This window comes from Girardinichthys multiradiatus, chromosome 15 (assembly GCF_021462225.1).
Source record: "Girardinichthys multiradiatus isolate DD_20200921_A chromosome 15, DD_fGirMul_XY1, whole genome shotgun sequence".
Taxonomy (NCBI): Eukaryota; Metazoa; Chordata; class Actinopteri; order Cyprinodontiformes; family Goodeidae; genus Girardinichthys; species Girardinichthys multiradiatus.
This window is the reverse complement of record NC_061808.1, coordinates 17574821-17595890: the sequence shown is the minus strand read 5'-3', so window position 1 is coordinate 17595890 and position 21070 is coordinate 17574821. Positions and strand designations below refer to the sequence as shown.

The window sequence follows — 21070 nt, the reverse complement described above, 5'->3', positions numbered from 1 at the left end:
CAGAGCATTTCTCCCCACGTAACACACCCACGGAGCCGCTGGCTGCAATTGCAGCTGCCTCCAGCAGCACTTCCACAATGCCGGCCCGCACTTTGGCCGAGTTCTTGCTGTTAGCATCCAGGTGGCCGAGAAGTTGCTGGATTACCAAGTGAGAGTGTTGGGACTGCAACAGAAAAGGCACAAGGGGAACTGCCTGAAACATTTCTAAAAAATGGCAGGAAACCGATGAGTAAGGGCAATGTTCTGCCCTTACAAAATGTGCAAGCACTGCAAAGACATAAATCTAATCAAACTGGAGGCTATTTCCGCTGTTGGCCTCTAGGGTGTGTGATAAAGCTTGAGACAAATAAAAACACGAGGCAGTCTGAAATCAAACAAAATGTTTCATAAAAATATCTGGAGTTGTAAAGGAGGACAGTAGACTGAGACACAGGTTTAGAGTGTGAGCAGACATCGTTCTCTCACCTGGATGGAGTACATGATGATTTTGAAGCAACGCACAGCAAAGGTCTTTCCCTCCCATAGAGAGTGGTTATCTAAGTGCCTGGAGCGGGGGAGACAGAGGAGGGTGTAATAGTGAGAAGCCAGAGGAGATGGACACGATAAAAGGAGAAAAAGCTCTGAGAATAAATATTGATTAAAACAATTCAAGCTTCTGATGTTGCTTCAAAGATAACAGCTGAAATGATCAGGATTTCCAAGTTACTGTAACCCATCAGGAATTAGCTGATTTTTCATTTTCTGAGAATAAACATTACAGAAATTTAAAGCAATGGTTGAAGGGATCAAAAGTAAATAATGGCAACAATTAACTGTCAAAGAAGAAGAATCAAATAAGCCATATAAACATAGCTGGTCCCATTCATTCATACATGAGGCTTCTTCCTTTCAGTAAAAGAACTAAACCAGGAAAAAAGCAAAGAAAAAAAAATAACTGGCAATAAATAGTAATTAATAACTCACTATGGATTGGATTAAAAACACTTTTAAATGCTTTTATCTTACATGGCTATCAAGATAAAATCGATGCTGACTAACATGTTGCAGCCAGACATAGCTGCTGGTTTCAGGGGTTTATGAAGGTATTAAAAAAATTAATTTTCAAAGTTGCTGTTACTGTTCCTCCCTTACGTACTGCTGCACAATGGCAGAAAGATTGTTGAAAGATTGCTCCAACACACCTTGATTTAAAAAAAACAACTAATTTGGTTGTGGCCAAAACCCAAAAGGTTCAATTTTCTGCGCAATAAAAACTGCTACATTTAGCTGGCATTTATTTCATATTGTTAGCAGAAGTCTACATGTTTAAATCCAAAAGGAATAAATAAATGTTATAAATACAATTATTACAGCTCCAATAACCCACATGGTACATTGTTTTAGAAGCAGCAGGAACAATAACTGATGTTCTGCTTAAAAACAAGAATTTGTTGCTAAATCGTGACACATTTACTGAAGATTATGACACCAACAGAAGTTGCAACCAAAGTTGCTCATAATCTGAGGCATGGTCTGTTAAGCCATGTAGTTTTTCTGGATCACCCTGCTGAGCATTGCATTACAACAACAAAATAACACTATAGAAAAAGGTAAAAAATATTTTTGGCCTGTCCTAAAAATTCAAACCAAAAAATTAACAACAACTCAATTATTTCCAGCTATTTCCCTAATCAGCTTCAACTGCAAAATAACGTAATTCAGTCTGACCAAAACCTGCACTCCAAAAAAGCAAAAGCTCTGGAAATCTTTATCTTAGAGGAATAAAATGAAGCAATGAGGAACTAAAACTGAGATCAGGAAATGGAAAGGTAAAACTAGGGAAAGCTAAAGACTGTGAGGTATCCAACCCTACAAACAAGAGCGAGAATTAATGACTGGATTAAGGACAGTACCACAGCTATGAAAGGATATATATAACTATTTAAAATAAAAGAAAATTACACCAAAAAGAAGAATATGCTCAGTCCAGCGATGTGACCTATATGCAGCATCGCCACAGTGATGTATAATTTAAATATCTCATTCACAAAAGAACCCTCAGATCTAGTCGATACCCCTGCATCGTCCTTGTCGCTCTACTCTGAACCGATCGGCAGAAAGATAAAAAAAAAAAAAATTAAAATCGGCAGAACCCTGAGATGCAGAATTTCTCCCTATTTAGCCAGTGTTCACATGTATGAACAACTGCACAAGACTGGCACAGATCTTTAAAATGAGAGTCAGAAATTTCCCTTACATCAGGACGGGCGTGACGGCGTTCTTGATGTTGCCATAGGCGGCCCGACCCAGCAGCTCTCTGAAACAACGCTCCGTCAGCTCCACCGGGCTTTCCTTCTCCTTCTCCGACGCCTGCAGCGGAGAAGGAGAGCGGCTGACGGGGAGCGGTGCAGGTGATGAAGCAGGAAAAAAAAGAAGCAAAGGGAAGGGAGGAAATGAGGAGAGGGAGAGGGGTGTGGACAGGGAGAGAAAAACAGACGCTGGAATCACTGTGATTCAGTAAAGCAAACATAAGCACAAGGCACAATTTCTTACAAGATAACATAATCAGGACCAGCTAAATCACTGCATTGCTCAAAACTGGGTCGACTTTACCGGCTGTGGTTCATCTGCAGTAGGAATTAGACAACAGTGCTAGCCAAAGTATATATATGCGCGTGTGTGTGTGTGTTTGTGTGTGTATTGCACATCTGTTTCTACCATGGGACATGTCCGTGTCCAAGTCTATATATTTGGGTTACTCTCATTGCATAATTTAGAATCAACCGCCATTACAACTTGGTCAAGACAAGCCTCTGGTAAATAATGATAATGGCATTATTTATTAACATCCTAAGTCTTCTATCTCATCTGCTGCTGAAGGGGAGGAAAGAATGTAAACCATTATAAATATAAAAACAGTTAAAGAATATGAAGGTTTTGGTCACAGACCTGTTTCTATTTAATATTTTCTCCACTAGTGAGAAACGTTCAGAAACAAACCATCTTCACCACGTCAAGCAGTTCAAAAGGCCTAAAATCTAAAGCTTTTTTTAAAAGCAAAGTTTATTCAGAAAGTGAACACACAAAAAATACGATTAAATCAAAGGAGAACAACGTTTGTGCTCCTTGACATTACGTCTACAATTCCCAGGAACTCTACCAGATGGATCCGGTTCTCGGTGTTTGGATGAAGGTGTTTTAGACCTCTGTACTTTAAAAGCCATAGTGTCCAATATTTTAATACATTTTTAAAATTCACAACTTCTTAGTGAGAAACGCATCTCCCATAAACACATTTAGAATACAAAGCTTAATTATTCTAAATATAAGCATGATGGAGTCACACAGAATGCATCATTTGTTAAAACTCTGCTTCAGACTGTGATGATTTCTGCTGCAACACATAAAAACATAAAACAATAAACTGTGAGGACATTGTCAAAGCAGTGGTCTGTCTTGCATTTTCCTCATTGTCCCACATTTTTGAGATGTCCACCATTAAAGGCTTTTGTCTTAGGAGCAGAGCTGGGGTAAAATGAGGAAAATGCATGGTGCAATGTGGTGCATATCATTATCATAAACCATATATAGGCACCAGACTTATAAGACATGTGACATTTTATCCCTTTTGTTTTGGAAAAAAGCAATTTCCCAAGTTTTAGACTGAAAAATACTAAGCTCAAATACTTCAGTGTGTGTATTTATTCGGAAGTGGAGGGGTTAACAATGAGCTCTTCTCTCTTATTACATATTCACTGTATTACATAACAAAGCATACTTTTTGGAACAGTGCTATCAATATGACTCAAGTGAATCTGAACCTGATAATGTCTGAATCAAACAAATTCAAGACAGAGTGAGATGCTTGAATTTTGAAGCGAGCAGTTCAGCAGATCACTATTTTTCTCCTGCAGCAAAATCACCACCAGCTTTCAGTGGATGGTATTTTTTTCCACTGATCTGTTGAACACAAAAAGTTCTGGTCTATGAGAATGTGGACTCAGCAGGAAAAGATCTGCCGCTGTGCCTAGCTTAAGAATTAGAAAGATGCTCTCCGTCAAGTTGCCCGATACTGTTTAATTAGACCAAGAAAGTTGCATTAAATTATTCAGTTTTAATAACAGGTGTAAAAAGACAGTCTAAGCTGTCCACAAGTGAACTAATGCACTTCTTAAAGCCAGGTGTTTACAGCCTCTCTGCTGACTTAACATCTAAAGAATAGTTGCTTGGAGATAAAAAATTCTTTGTAACATCATTGGCACAAAATCCTGCTTCGATCAAACCTTCTGTCGAAGTTAGCATAACCTGTCCGTTCGTTAAATACAATAGTCCATGCCCACAGGGATAGAAGTGGAGAAAATATTTTAACCTTGAGGTAATTAGATTCTGCGCTGACAGCTGTGGGTAATGACAAGCAGGACACAATGTGAGAAGGAAATGAGGATGCACAGCAGGAGCAGAACCACAGAACATCAACAGAGAGGAGACAAGCTGAGAGGGAAATGGGGCCGTGTTGGAGTGTCTCAGTCGGTCTACGACTCCCTCTGTCAATAACCTTGCTATTTCCAAAACTCCATGCACAGTTATCCATCCTTCAGTGTTCTACTTCCCCTTTGCTCCCTTATCCGTCAGATCTCGGTACTGACGTCAAAGGGAATTTCAGAAAGTGGGATGCTGTCTACAGAGTGAGGCTCCAGAGTCTGCAGATTCTCTCACAAACCTTCAGACTCTTCCTTGAGCTCTTATTCTCCACCCACACTGCTTTTTCTCTTCTTGCACCCCCTTTACATGCTCCTCTCTTGTCTTCTTAAATATTTCAACCCACAGCGCAGTGTGTTTGTTCTTGGATGCTGCTGGTGGTTTAGTAAAAAAAACCCTGAGGGAACAGAGCTGTCAGTGGGTTCATAAAACGACAATAATGATAAATGGCATGAGTTATAGGTGAGACTTGGAGGCTCTGGACCGTGTTTTCAGGGTTGGAAGGTCAATCTGTTTGATGATAGTTATGTATACATCATATACCAGCCTGCCTTTGGAATAACAAATTAGGCTAATGTTGACCATAGTCCTGTGCAAAATCTTGACTCACCCCTCTGACGTTTTTTGATTTAATATTTATTCCAGTCGTTTTTATTTTTAAATATTTTTTAACGCCTATACAGTCAGTTCTAGTTCAGTACCTGACCGTTTCATGGCCTTTTGTTATTTATTTAGATGAAGCTACAAAATAAATACAGAAGACCGTATTATTCAGAATCAAAGTGACAGATTGGACAAGAAATATTTCTCATCAACTTAGAGATATGCCGGCTGCACTATTATTTGATCTGTTAACCAGGCCATTCATATTCAGCTCTGAAATCATGCTTGGGTTTAGCTATCATACTCCTCAGGAGCGTTTGACGACAGCCGGAAAATGTTTGAAGCTACTTAAATTTAAATGTGAGTTCGTATAAAGTAACGTAACGGGTCATATACGGATACGTCAGACAAATGTTTTCCGTTTCCTTTTTCAAAGATCTTTGCTCTGGGTTATGTGGGTGTGGCTTTACTGTGTTGTTTAATATAAAACTAAAATAAGGTAGACATTTAAATAGGTAAGTTACAATGAAATAAAGAATGTGGAGTATTGTTCTTGAACCATTAAGAGACAAATTTTTGTAATGACTTTAATGCACAGCAGAAGGATTTATTGGTGCACTGTAGCCTAGAAAGAAATCAACCGAAATTCAACCTTTTATCAATCAATAAACGCTATTTATCTCGGAAAATTTTTACTGAAATAAAAAACACTCAAAGTTTATCAGTCAGGTGTTTAAAATGAAGTCAGAGAAAACAACATTTTCTACAACATATCGAGAAGCGTCGGCAGCTTCATCTGTAAGCGAAAGAGAATAAGACATTCAGCAGAAAACATGAAGGATGAAGGCTGATGTGTTTCTTTTTCCGTTGCGTTGTCAACCGCTGTGTGTCATGAAGTATCCTCCTTTTAAAAATGTTGGCCACCTTTTGGAAATCTTAAGAGTTAAATTAGAGAATATAGATGGTGTTATGCTAATGGTAATAGCGTTGACTGCTTACTGATAAATGTCAGCTGTACAGCTACTACTTTTTCACACGTGACACAACAAGGCCTCTGCTCAAAGTATGATTAATGGCCGCTCACAACAAAAAAATATATAGTCCCTCGGGAGAAATGTGGATCCACTAAAATCGGCAGGTCAGAACTTAAACCAGAGATCCGAAATCAGACACAGAATTGTGATTGCTGGATCTCTACTGTAACTAGATATGTTTTGGTTTCTGGTTACGCTTCCAGACATTCCCTTTAAAATAGTGTGATGTAAAATATCAAGTAAAGGGTCCACACACTTTTGTCCAAACCAACGTGCGTTTCGATACATATGTAATAGAGTGCATGAGCATTCACCTCTCTGTGCGCTCTCCACTCTGCAGGTTGAAAAGCAGAGAGGGGACGATCTTGTCCATATGCTGGGGGTCCCAGATGTTTGCCTGCAACTCATCATTCACAGTCTTCCTCACCACACCCTGCAGCCCCTTAATCCCCGCCATCCGAATCCTGGTGGCAAAATTAAAACACATGACAGAAAGCACTTAATCAATAACAGAGTATAAAAGGAGATCTGTTTTTAGCCCTCTGTACTATTATCTACTGCTTGATTGCAGCTAAAATTAGCTCAAGGCGTCTATATTTTTTGCCACAATTTAAAAAGGAGTTTATAAAAAGAAAAGACTTGAGGCAACTCTAATCTAAAAAACCTGCCACTTGATCTAAAAACAGCAGCTGGATATTTTTATCTCAGGGGCACAAACAAAGCATCTATTTACATACTTGGTGCGGATGTCCGGGTCCTCATAGTTTGAATGGCACATCTCACTGAAGCGGGACACAAAGAAGTCGTAGCTGCGGTGGTACGATGGAGTGTCCTCCTCTATATTAGCAAACTTCACAAACTGGCAAGAAAAGAAAGGAAAGAATTACTTTTAAATCATGCCGACACCTCTGACAAACCAAACTAAGCCAAAACTGTTTTCATTTAACTGAATATACGTCAACCACTCCTAATCATCTAATTAGGAGTGAATAATGCAGAGCAGAGGGGGGGCGCTCTGCTCCCCAGTGGGAGCGCTCCCACTGGGCTGGCAAATGTCAGCAAAGTCAACCAGCTGACATTCAGCTTCAAAACATCATCAAGTTAATAATTTATGAACTGGACTTTTTTTTTTTCCTCGATCTTAACCGTACTGGAAGCAATTAGTACATGATGAGCAGCCATCAAAGTAGATCAAAATAACAGCTGATAAACTCTCTTTCAAAAACACTGTTTGGTTTGGTGAGGAACCTGAAATAAATGAGAATGTTGAATAAAAAAGTAACTAAAACTCATTAATCTTCTCCCCTCTATGTATAAATAAATATATTTGTGCTTGAAGAGGTTTTTAAATCTTATTAAATCTCCTGAGCTCATTAATGCTCTGCTGTTAATTCCCTGAAAGCGATCCAGCTGCCGGTAATACTGAGCATCTTCCAGGTATAAATGTACAACATATCTGATTGAAAGCTTTAAAGAACAGCTGCTGAAAGCAAGGAGAATAGACAGATAATAGTTTTTTTGTTGCAATCTCAGCCAACACGAAGAGAAATAAAGGCCTGCTTCAAGCACTGTTCATAAGAAAGCGATCCACTGAGATGAAACAGAAGAAGAAAACACTAACCATTAAGCTCAGTACATGAATATGGAAGAAGATATGATATCTGGATGCTTTTGAGTATATAAGAAAGTTTATGCATGGACATTTATCAAACTCTTCAATTGTGCTGCATTATGAGAGTGAAATTTCCATATCTCATCGGCCTGCAAAGCTTTGCGCTTGAAGTCTTTAGTTCATTTAATTTCCCTTTATGTGGCCTCTGCTGGCATTGCTGACTGCTGCTTCCCACATAAGAGGACACTCATCACTCTTTCTTCCCAGCGTTCTGTGCTGAGCTCTGATCTTTCAGAATACACACCTCCTCTGAAGGTTTCCTTCCCTTACCGCTTTAAATTACACCATAAAAGTAAATACATCTTGCCGGGGGTTTGATTGGATGTTACATCTGAATCCACTGAGATGAACCTGATGCCGCAGGCTGTCTGTGCTGATTTCATGAAAGCTACAGATCATTAGATTACCAGGCAACTCTTAATTTCCACATTTAAAAAACTGTTTAAAAGAAAACAAACATTTCTACTGAGTTTTTTTCAATTTGCACAATTTTGACAACTTTTTTTCCCAAGTAAAATTGACATTTAATAAATACTTTGTGGTACTTAGGACTTGAAGTACACTCTGTCTCAAACTGCATTGTCTGAATCAAATGTGCTCTAACGTAACAGGTAAACAACAACATCCCCAAGGTAAAGTGCATTGTCGCTACATAATAGGGATGTATCAGACTTTGTAATACCTGCTATAAACATTATTATTATTATTATTATTATGAAGAACTTTCACCTTCCGTGTGGGTCTCACCAACACACACGGAGTATCTTCTGCATTACATTAGCTAAGGTTTTAAATCAAGGTTTGTGTTGAGAATGAGGCCCCGTCTCTCTTTGCAGTTGTCTGAATTAATAAAAGGTAAAAAAAGAAATGTCTAAATTTTTAATTTTTGCATTTCCATGTTTTAAGACAAGGACTTTTATTCTAAGGAGATAAACACAGGCCTATCACAAAAGAGATTTGTTCAAAGGATTTTTCCTCTGTAGGAGTTTAACGACAGTTTATCTTGCTGCTTCCTTCTGTGTGTAGTAAGAACAGAAACATCTTCAAAAAGTATTCCTTAAAACATCCAAAATGCAGCAAGTTTAACTCTTGGTGTTCTTTGGAGGCCACTTTACTTTCCCTGCCTTCTGGTTCTGTCCACGGCGTAGCATCTGAGACGTGCGTTTAATTGAAAATCAAAAATAGTACTGAGTTTTAAATGATCATATACAGTTTTAATGGTAAACAGATTTTAAAACACTGATACTAACCTTTTGTAAATTTTACAATGATAACCATTACAACCACCATATCCCATCTCAAAATAATGTCCACAAAACGCACAGCAAAAAAAAAAGAAACGTAGAGGAATTTTTAAAATGCTTGTGTTAGCAGAGAGTTGAGTGGGTTGCTTTACGACATAAAGAAATATTCAACTCACAGAGTTGGTTCCTAGGATCTGCAGATTGGGTTTGTCTGACTCCAGCAGCTTGCGCACCATCTTCAGAAAGCTCTCCACAAACAGGTTGATGCTCTGACAGTGGCAGGCCATCAGCAGCTGGTCCAGGGCTTCCATGGCTATACACACGTACCTGAAAAGGAAGAGCAAAGAAAATAAGTAAAGGACATATTTAAAGAAAGCAGAAGGTGTTCACATTTTAGTTTGTCTCTTTTGGTAAAAATGTAACACGTACAGGCTTTTTTTGCAGTGAAAATCATCAAAGTATTATAGCCCAGAGTCATTATCTGCCCCCCCCACAAACCAAGGATTGATGACTAAGGATTTTATGTAGTTACAACACATAATATCGTCCACATACATCACAAAGGAGATCTTCTTAAGCTCTTTGATGAGTTCTAAACTTGTGCAGAGATCAGTGATATAAGGGGATTATAAATGTCTTATTACATCATAGGGTGGCTATTTGAAGTTCTTCCAAGAATTGTACAGTTTGAGCTTTAATGAAGATAAACATAAATCCTGTGGCAAACTGTTACTGTAAACAATATTTTTTTAGAGCAGAGAAAACAGAAATGGCTCCAGTCTTACTCTGAATTGAAAAAAGAAGGAAAAAGTGGAAGCTTACCCGTATCTGTGTCGGGCTACATCCCTCGACAGCCTCTCCGACAGGTAGGCCCCGATGCGGTCCAGCTTCTCTGGAGCTGACAGGGCATAAAACGTCAGCTTCTCCATATTGGCCTTGACCAGTCCATCCTAGGAGGGTTATGGGAGGAGACAGAAAGACCAGATCTAACAAGGATGAATAACAATTCTTATGCTTTAGTCTATTAAAAAGGAGAAAAAACATTGTTACGCTCATGACAGGATAGATTATTTATGTTTTGAGGTTCACTGGAAGTCAATTCCTGTGTTTGAAATAACGTATTAATGACATAACAATATGTTGATCTCTGCAGACATGTTTGCACTAATCACCTATTAAAAAGGAAGCTTTAATGTAAGCATCAAACTGGATCACCAAGTTTCGCCTTCTACTGCCCCTGCCCTCCTCTGCTCATGACCTACTTCACTGATCTTCACTTTGGTCAAGGACGGGAGAGAGCTAAAAACCCAAATACCGAGTCTACTGAGACTCTAATTTTACTCAGGCAAAACCCAAAACAACTGGAAGCAGCATTCCAGAGCTGAGGAGAAATAATTTCAGTCTCGACTCTAAAAACACAATACTAACTGTTGCTAGAAAAGATTTATGCCTGTTTTTGAAGCATGAATTAAAGATAAAATGATGATACAGCTCAGCCAGGGTGAACTGGGAACATATTCTAAATAAATATTATTTACTTAATTATTACTGGTCATAATCAGATTTATTATATTATGATTATTATATATTATTATAATTATTCCTAAAATATTTAATCGTTTCAGCTCTAGCAGCAAAAAGACCAGATGATTTCCGTTTGTGTACCACCGTACTGAAATCTGTTCAGGTTTGTTTGTTTACTTGAAAACTTGATGAGCCGAATCCATTTAAACCTTTTAAGTTCAACATTACCAACTGGAATTTTGAACCGAAGCAAATGACACTATGCTGTTGGCATGATCTCTTACTAAGAGGTCACTGCATACACCAGGAACATAATCTGATTCTTCTTTGTCTAAACAGACGTACGTTAGTTAACTTGATCAAAAACTATTCACTACCCTATCAAAGTGATGGAACTGTGATGCCATTATCCTTATTTTTGCTGCAAACTGCAAACATAAGTAAAATCTCAGCTTCTCTTTGTGGGTCTTTACATCAGACTCTGGTACACACCTCTGAAAATGGCATTTTTCACCACTTAAGACCAAATTTTTAGGTAAGCAAAAGTACTGAAACATGTGACTGACGGTTGGTTGTTGTTACCCTGTTGTGTCTTATTACATTGATTATTCAAACAACATATAGCGTTAAATGTATCTGTTAAATAATCTGTTTTTCCTGTTCCTGTTCACTTAAAATCAGTATTACTTAAAAAAAAAAAAATAGATTGTTTCATCCAAGATTAAACAAATGTCTTCTGAAGTCTTCTTTGACTTCATGGGGGGGGGGGGGGGAGGACAGAGTCTACACCAAAAGGTGCAAACAAAGAATTAGTAACGACTGGTATGGGTCAATCTGACGGGCAGATTAACCCATACCAAAGCGATGGAGAGGCAAATGTTAGCAGAGAGAAAAGAACCGCTTCAAATACCAGCATGGCTGTAAAAAAAACAAAAAACAGTGGAGCTATTTTCAAGGCTTGGGCTTGCATGGCTTCTTTTGGGATGGGCTCATTAATCTTCATTGATGGAATCAGCAAAACAAACTCAGAAGTCTGCATAAAACTTTGCCTATTTAAAGACAGATGCTGGCAGATCCTTCATCACACAGAAAGATAATGACCCAAAACACACTGCCAAAACAGCAAGGGGACGAGACATAGAGCATTCTAAGCGGGTCCGGTCTAGACTAAAAGCCCATTTTGCAGCATTTTAGCTGCTGAAGAAAAGACACGAGGAAATGCATAAAAAACAAAGAAATGCTAGATTTTGGTGATGTCAGAGGGTCACAGGCTCGATGCAGTTATTGCAAGCAAATGATATACTAATTGATACTAAGTATTGTTTATTTTAATCTATTTAAATGTTGGATGTCTACAGTAAAGTTCCAATAACTTTGGAAGTGTACTTTCTTTAACAAATGCATATACAGGTCCTTCTCAAAATATTAGCATATTGTGATAAAGTTAATTATTTTCCATAATGTAATGATGAAAATTTAACATTCATATATTTTAGATTCATTGCACACTAACTGAAATATTTCAGGTCTTTTATTGTCTTAATACGGATGATTTTGGCATACAGCTCATGAAAACCCAAAATTCCTATCTCACAAAATTAGCATATCATTAAAAGGGTCTCTAAACGAGCTATGAACCTAATCATCTGAATCAACGAGTTAACTCTAAACACCTGCAAAAGATTCCTGAGGCCTTTAAAACTCCCAGCCTGGTTCATCACTCAAAACCCCAATCATGGGTAAGACTGCCGACCTGACTGCTGTCCAGAAGGCCACTATTGACACCCTCAAGCAAAAGGGTAAGACACAGAAAGAAATTTCTGAACGAATAGGCTGTTCCCAGAGTGTTGTATCAAGGCACCTCAGTGAGAAGTCTGTGGGAAGGAAAAAGTGTGGCAGAAAACGCTGCACAACGAGAAGAGGTGACCGGACCCTGAGGAAGATTGTGGAGAAGGGCCGATTCCAGACCTTGGGGGACCTGCGGAAGCAGTGGACTGAGTCTGGAGTAGAAATATCCAGAGCCACCGTGCACAGGCGTGTGCAGGAAATGGGCTACAGGTGCCGCATTCCCCAGGTCAAGCCACTTTTGAACCAGAAACAGCGGCAGAAGCGCCTGACCTGGGCTACAGAGAAGCAGCACTGGACTGTTGCTCAGTGGTCCAAAGTACGTTTTTCAGATGAAAGCAAATTCTGCATGTCATTCGGAAATCAAGGTGCCAGAGTCTGGAGGAAGACTGGGGAGAAGGAAATGCCAAAATGCCAGAAGTCCAGTGTCAAGTACCCACAGTCAGTGATGGTCTGGGGTGCCGTGTCAGCTGCTGGTGTTGGTCCACTGTGTTTTATCAAGGGTAGGGTCAATGCAGCTAGCTATCAGGAGATTTTGGAGCACTTCATGCTTCCATCTGCTGAAAAGCTTTATGGAGATGAAGATTTCATTTTTCAGCACGACCTGGCACCTGCTCACAGTGCCAAAACCACTGGTAAATGGTTTATTGACCATGGTATCACTGTGCTCAATTGGCCTGCCAACTCTCCTGACCTGAACCCCATAGAGAATCTGTGGGATATTGTGAAGAGAACGTTGAGAGACTCAAGACCCAACACTCTGGATGAGCTAAAGGCCGCTATCGAAGCATCCTGGGCCTCCATAAGACCTCAGCAGTGCCACAGGCTGATTGCCTCCATGCCACTCCGCATTGAAGCAGTCATTTCTGCAAAAGGATTCCCGACCAAGTATTGAGTGCATAACTGTACATGATTATTTGAAGGTTGACGTTTTTTGTATTAAAAACACTTTTCTTTTATTGGTCGGATGAAATATGCTAATTTTGTGAGATAGGAATTTTGGGTTTTCATGAGCTGTATGCCAAAATCATCCGTATTAAGACAATAAAAGACCTGAAATATTTCAGTTAGTGTGCAATGAATCTAAAATATATGAATGTTAAATTTTCATCATTACATTATAGAAAGTAATGAACTTTATCACAATATGCTAATTTTTTGAGAAGGACCTGTAGTTTATTCAATGTAGAAAGTCCAACAACAGCTTCTGAAGTAATCTGTCAATCAGAAAATACATTAACAATATCATACATTTGAGATTTTGTTCAAGTGTTGGTGCCTCTGCGATCACACCGCTTGCTGCTACTATGGGTCTTCCAGATTCAACAGTAACGAGGGGGTCTTACTAGCCAACCCTGTGCTTTTTGGGACAATCCGCTGGAAACAAAGTGGATTCTTCTAATCAAGAGATTTATTTTTGTAACTAGCAAGGAAACACTTGATGGCTGAGATCCTAAATCTAATGGGCAGTTATGACAATTCAGCTGAAAACACACCATTTGAAATACTAAAAAATGTCAAAATATTAGGTGCAAATAGAATTGCAACGTATGATTATTCCCGTTACCAACAGTTATTCTGTGGAAACCATGAAATGCTGCAAATGTGCAGACAGGCGACCTTGTGTTTGCACAGTCGGTAACATATTAGAATAAACCTTCGAAAACAGCTCAATTTGTTCTGGGTTTCCTGGGGCACCATTAGTTACAGCAGCTTAAAGCCAAAATTAGAAACCATTATTTGGACTACAGGGTGTGGGTGCTCAGCTATATACACCCAAAAACAGGAACTAAAGTGTAAATGTATCTGCATGTAGCTATAATACAACGTTGTGCCATATTTAAAAGATAAAGTGGGTTAGTGCAGTTGCAGTGCAGCTTTAATGAAACGTTTCCTTTGCAAAATCGGCCTCTTCATCTCCACCAAAATTAATTCTCTTTATGAGTCATCTGAGTCACATTCCAGGTAATCAAAGCAGGTTATAGCAAAGAGGAGGTCTGAAACAGCTAAGAAGGAAACAGCTATGCAAGTTCATCCACTTTAACTTGAATCCTTGGTCACCACCTCTTCATTACTCTTCCTAAGTCAATTATATCTGGGCTTACATTACATTTGTCTGAGAATTTGAAAATGCCAGAAAATCTGAGAAAATAAATATTACTCGCAGTTTTAACGCCTTTAGAAGCTCCATCAGATTTCTCTGAAGTGCCTTGCAAAAGTGTTGGTACCCCCTTGAACCCTTTTACACGTTGTCACGTTCCGACCACAAATATTATTTATTTATTGGGATTTTATGTGAGAGTCGAACACAAAGTAGTACAAGATTGCAAAATGGAAGGAAAAGGAAACATGGTTTTCAAAAGATCTTAAAAAAAAAAACAAATCTGTAAAGTGTGGCATGCGTTTGTAGTACGCCCTGAGTCAGACTAAGTCAGTCTCTACCAGCTTTGCATATCTAGAGACATCTAGGAACTTTACATTTCATGGAATTCATCTATTAACATCAATTTTCAAGTCTTGCTACAAATTGTCATTTGGATAAAGGACTGGACTTTGACTAGGCCACTCTAACACTTGAATTTGCTGTGATGTAAACTATTCCATTGCAGCTCTGGCTGGATGTCTTGAGTCGTCTTCCTGCTGGAAAGTGAATCTCTGCGGCCATCTACAGTCTCTAACAGCATTTCTTCCAAGTTTGCCCTGTGTGTTTAGCTCCCTCCATCTTGGCTTGTCAGCTCAGGTCGACAGTCATGTCTTGGATTTCTTGTTTGTATTGATTCATTGACTGAACTGTGCTCCATGAGTTCAAACATGATATTATCACCTAGTTCTGCTTTTAACTTCATCCCTGACCTGTCTGGTTTGACACTTCTTGTTCAGTAATGTTTCTTTGGGGCCTTTTCCAGAACAACTTTATTTATACTGATAATAAATGACACACAGTTGGACTCCATTAATAAGGTCACCTTTGAGTTGCTGGATTTTATTTAGGGGTATTGGAGTAAAGGGGAATGAATGGGATTGTGTGGCACACGTTTTAGATTTCTATTTGTAAAACAAATTTAAAACCCGGTATGCATAACTTTCCACTTCACAGTTATGCACTACTTTGAGTTTGCCTATCACATTATTTTAACATAAAATGCAAATATGTTGTAAAGCTAAAAAATGTGGGAAAGATTAAAGGTTTGAATACTTTTGCAAGGCACTCTATGCAATCACTTAGCATATAGGACCTCTGATGCAAAAGACATCATGAGAAAGCATCACAGAAGAAACAAAGCGCCAGCTGAGTTTCTCACCTCTGGATCTTCTGGGAAGATGTTGTCCACCAGTCTCTTGTACCGAGGCCTGAGTGCCCCGCAACAACCACAAACCCCTGATGAGGGAAAGAGAGGCAGACAAAAATACAGAGAGACATGGTCAATTCGACTTGTATATATCAAAGAAATGCAATAGGATGAAGTGGTGGCTTATTTTATTTACATCTTTTTAAAAGCTGCTCTATTTGCCCTCATTATGCTTGTAAAAATAAAATAAAAAGTAATGAAGTCTCGTGCGCTCCAAGGATGGGAGACACATCATCAAGTAGGTTCCCTTAAAGTGCTTCTAGCTTTGGTTCTGACTCATGTACCACTGCAGTGATATGACCAACTTCATTCACACTAAGGTTGGTACACGAAGTGTTCAACGGAGAGGTACAATCTGCAGGAGAGGGAGCCAGTAAACCTGCCAGCAAGTGTAATACAACTGCAGCTATTAAAAAAAAAATGCACGACCTGAAAAAGTTCACATACTGCAAAAATAAGACATGCAAAGAAAGGTTCAGTGTTGCAGACATAAATATGTATGTACAAACACAGGAACAGTTACATGTGACCCATCCAAAACATTCTTGAGACGAGTAGCATGCACAACATGAAGAAAGAAGGTGTTTTTTCTGACTTTGTGTTTGAGACACAAACTATGCAGCCAGACAGAGCTGAATTCTGATTGGCTGAGAGAATTCAGCAGTGGTGAGTCATAAGAACAGTCACAGAGAACGAAGATATGAAAAAACGGGATAACTACCAAAAAAAAAACCCCTAATGAATCATTTATCCATTTTGTCAGGTCCAGATGATAAAAACCTACATACACCGTTTGAGAGCCGAAAAATCAAATGGAAAAAAGTAGGTCACTACCCTTAGCCGAGTGATGAGGGGTATGATAATTTATTGCAAGGCAAACAAAGGCACAGCAATTTCTTATTTTGATTCTTTCTATATACATTCTAACATTTATTTATTTATTTTTTTATAAAAAAAGACAAACTGTATCATAAAATATAAAAGTTGCTGTGACACAGACTGATGCCCTTCTTACTAATTGGACAGAAAACTGACCCATTATTAACAAGACTACCAGCTGCCCAATTACCACTCCACTGACACAGCACGTTGCATCTATCCTAAACGAAATGAACTCAACACTATTCAGATTTTCACAGAACCACCAGAAACTTTTAAGCTCAGCACAGTCTCGTGGCTCATGACAAGCAGCGCTTCATAAAACACCCAGAGTCGAACAGAGGCGAGATTTCCCAGACCAGCTGTCAGCTGGTGCTAGTTGTCCCAAAAATCACAGTACTTATATCCTCGATAAATAACCAGCAATCTGTGCATGTCTAATGCAAATCAGCCCCGAGTTACCATTGCACACAGACTAGCCAACTCCCCTCGTGTTTCATAAAAAGGACAAACTCTTCACGCGTACAAATAAACCTGTCAAAACGTACTATTAAATATTCTGATATAATAAAAATGGCTGTTTGTAATTATAAAATAGCACTGTTTAAAGCCCAGAGAACTGTTGGTATAACAGCATGTTTCAGACCAACATTAGGTAGTTGTGTGGGCACTAACCAGTACCAACAGGTCCCAAAGTACTAGATTTCAAAGAGTTACTGAATTTAAAAAGCTACAAAATTTTCTGAACCAGCATTTCTACAGCTTAAAGTCTTCTTAGTAAGATGTCAAAGAAGGCATCGGAGGGACCGGAGTTTTCTTTGGCTTCCCCCACATGTTGCTGTGCACTGCCAGTCAGACTCCTAAAGTTTTCCCTCACTTCTAACAAAAACAAATGCAGCTGTCTGGACATATTTAATAACTTTATTTTTTGTTTTATTTACTGTTGCAGACAAGCTACCAGAGCAGATAGCCCAACCAATTAACTTGCCAATATCCGCTTGTTATACTTGTGTTACCCTATAAAGAGCAAAGGAGCAAGCAGTATGAAAATAATTAACATTATTATAACAGAAATAATAAATATATTGTGTAAATAATGTGATAGTGTAAAACCATGGTATTTTTAGTCAAGGTTATATCGTGGGAACTGCCCAAGTCTAGCCTACCTTCTACTAAGGAGGAGGTGCAGGAGGGAGATTATTTAATATTTTAATAAATAAAAACAAGAAAAGCATCTAAAACATATTTATTATAGGAGCTGCTCAGTTTCAGGCCGTTTCTTTGTTCACAGCAGGAACTCCACAGCAGAAATTGTGTTAGGGCTTATCTCAAAAGAACTGTGCGTCTATTCATAGCATTTCTCCTCTATCCCTTCAAACAGTAATACACCCTACGCACCCACTTCCTCTACCTCTCTCTCTCTCTTATCCTTGCAGTACTGGACCGGGGCCTGAGAGTAGGAGTCACTGATGAATTAATGGAAATGTGGCAGGTCCCTGATGTGGTGTGCAGAGAAAAGGGACAGTGAGGTTGAACACAAAGACACATGGACAAGGACAGGGTAGAGGATAAACATGGAAGTGTGACTGGGGAGGTGGATTGAGATGAGTCACAGATTAGTGCGACTTATTGTACCTTCAGCACCTAGCACAATCTCCCCTGTCCTTTCTGCTAGCTGGAGAGGAAATTAAATTTTTGAACGTTAATACAGAATATCCTTAGGCTGAAGGTTTAACCGTTGTAAAGCATAACTCACATGAGTTTAACAGCCCAGTAGATGTGGTAATTATTGTGATGTTTCATAAACCATTGCTGCACCGCAAACATTTACATTTCCAGTGTAGCTTGATGATATAGGCTAGTAATACTCTGCTAATGGCCTCTGTTTTGCATTTTACAATGCATCCACCAAGTGTTCATTTTAAGCTAGGTGGAGGGTTAGTTGTACGAAACACACACGGTTTTTCTAACATGGTTCATTATAATGTTTGTGTTAGAAACTGACTCATCAGGAGAGAAACTCCTGTGAGTTGAGTTCAGCCGGTGGACAAACAAAATAAGGCAAAGAGCGTTCTGTGGCTGGTAATGATGGGTTAGCGTGGAAGGCAGTACGACACGGTGGGCGGACAAGGATTTGCATGACAGTGATAAAAACCACACATACTGGGGAGGGGGTCTCACGACATCCACCTACTCTGCACAGCAAGCTGACCAAAACATACAGGGGCGACACACCAAGCTCCTCCACACCAACACAGGCACTCATTAACAGTATAATAATAAACCCAGAAAATAGACATGGTGGTACACATGGGCAGAATGAGTCACTGGCATATACACATCTGTAAATAAAAAGTTGATGGACATCTCTGAGCACTCATTAAACAGACTTGGGGAACTTTCTAACATGCTCAAATAAACACTGGCTTGCAAAAAGATCTTAGTTTACAGAAGTTTTCCACATTTTTAAAAGTTATACCCACAAACTTCCAACGTATTTTATTGGGATTTAATGCGACAAAGTATCACACAACTGTGAGGTGCGAGAAAATGATGTATTCCTTTTAAAACTTTTCACACAAGGAAAGTGTGGAGAATATTTGAGCCTAGTCTCCCTTATTCTGATAACCCTAAATAAAATCATGATTTGTACATGATTTGTAAATGGGATGCACCTGTGTGTGTGTGTGGGTGTGTGTGTGTATATACACACACACACACAAACAGGCTTTATTTAGCTTCATCCCCTCAGCATGATTGTGCCCCCACCATGTTTGACAGTAACAATGATGTCAACCTGGTCTAACCTGTCCTGCATGTTCCTCTCTGTGTAGCTCATAGATCGCCTATGTAGCTGCCTTTGGTTGTTCCCAAAGCTAGGCTAAAGCTTAGACAAGAATGGAGTTTTTCAGGCATGAATCCGTTACCTTAAAATATAACAAAGTCTCTTTTAAAAACACACGCATTCTAATCATGTGTTGTTCAGCAGGGTGTTGGTGGATTTATTTTAGTGCATCTCTTCTGCTTTTATGACTGTTCTTTTGTTGTTTTTGTCTTCAAACTTTTTTTTATTACACAGCATTTTGATAAAACTTGCTTTTTAAATGAGCTTTGTAAATCAAATGGATGCTGTTTTTTCACCAATGTTCTCGAACAAACCTAAAGCAATTACAATTACAGGCTATTTACTAATTAGGCGACTTCTGAGGTCGACTTGTTTGATTGAATTTTTTTTATAGGTATCTAATTAAAGTGAGGGGGGGCTAAATAGAAAACGAGCGCCACTAAATTTTAAAAACCATGAATCATTATCTCTCCACTTTAAAATTATGTTTGTCTAACACATAAAATCCCATTAAAATGCTCTGAAATTTGTGTCTGTAGCAGGCGTGAATACTTTACCAAAGCAGTCCATTACGCAGATGCTCAGGGTCTCCGACCCCTAAAAATCACCACAGCAAGGAACAGGCCAATCACAAATTTATTTTTACCCTCAAAGCAATGCGTGGGTACATTAAGAGATTACACTCTCCTTTTTCCCCTGGATGTCAGCTTAAAATTTTCACATTAGGTTGTGAGACGAAAGCACAGGGAAAACAAGATGAAGAAAAAAAGGGGGAAATAAATAGATTTTTAAAGATTTCAGGAAGTTCTTGTTCACAATAGCATTTATATAACCCTGTACATAAATATGAGTAACAGAACATGAAATGCGTGTGGAATTTACATTTATTTGTTCATATTTTTGAGAAAAAGAGAACTGTCATGTGTTCACGTAGAGCTTTGAAGGGCACACTTACTGAATACTCACAAAAATGCAGAAGCAAAAAAAAAAAAAAAAACAATCTATTGTCCTCTATATAAATACATGTCACTTCTTCAAAAAAAAGCATACTGCCCATCAGGCTTGTCATTACATAAAAACAGGGAGGGTGAGCGACTTTGTGCTATTCTTACATCTCAAAACATCTTCTAAGGGGGAATTTGAGCAAACAAGAGATCCTTAAAATCAGTACGAAAATGAGACAAAAGTAGAGTAGAATGCACACAAAAAAACAAAATTAATGACCAAAAGCTGATTAGACAACATCCAGCACATTAGATGTTGTTGAAAGCTTCTCTGAGTGTCATAGAGAGCAGGCCGACGGTATTATGGGAGCATGACACAGGCTAAGATTTTTTTTGTGAGTGTGTGCCTTGAGGGACACTCAAGAGAGTGACACAAATTCGAATGTAGTGCAAATATAACAACATCAATCAATCCCTCCTTATTTTTATCACAGCTAAAAAAACTCTTGTGGACATGTACCCGGCACACACGTTCAGGCATTAAATTATAGAGCAGTGAGACAAAGTCCTGTGTGGGCGGCAGCAAACACAGCTGGTATAAAGAGACCAACAAGCTGGTGTCCAGCAAATTCTCAAGATATAAAGCCATGCTGACACGATGAATCAGTGCCA

At 38.9% G+C, this 21070-nt stretch overlaps 1 protein-coding gene across 7 annotated transcripts in view; it reads right to left on the bottom strand.

Annotated features, from left to right (window-relative positions):
- The window catches only part of LOC124881825 (protein EFR3 homolog B), a 33125-nt gene that overhangs the window by 6305 nt on the left and 5750 nt on the right, over positions 1-21070 (bottom strand). For 6 of the 7 annotated variants that reach the window (XM_047387644.1, XM_047387643.1, XM_047387645.1 and 3 more), the window contains 8 exons: positions 15683-15759; positions 9834-9961; positions 9188-9338; positions 6833-6954; positions 6410-6559; positions 2237-2371; positions 466-544; positions 28-163 (listed from right to left, as the gene is read on the bottom strand). In XM_047387644.1, the coding sequence (XP_047243600.1) occupies positions 28-163; positions 466-544; positions 2237-2371; positions 6410-6559; positions 6833-6954; positions 9188-9338; positions 9834-9961; positions 15683-15759 (978 nt within the window). Of the gene's footprint in view, positions 1-27; positions 164-465; positions 545-2236; positions 2372-6409; positions 6560-6832; positions 6955-9187; positions 9339-9833; positions 9998-15682; positions 15760-21070 lie in introns of those variants that run through there. The other variant, XM_047387647.1, reaches the window with a different exon arrangement.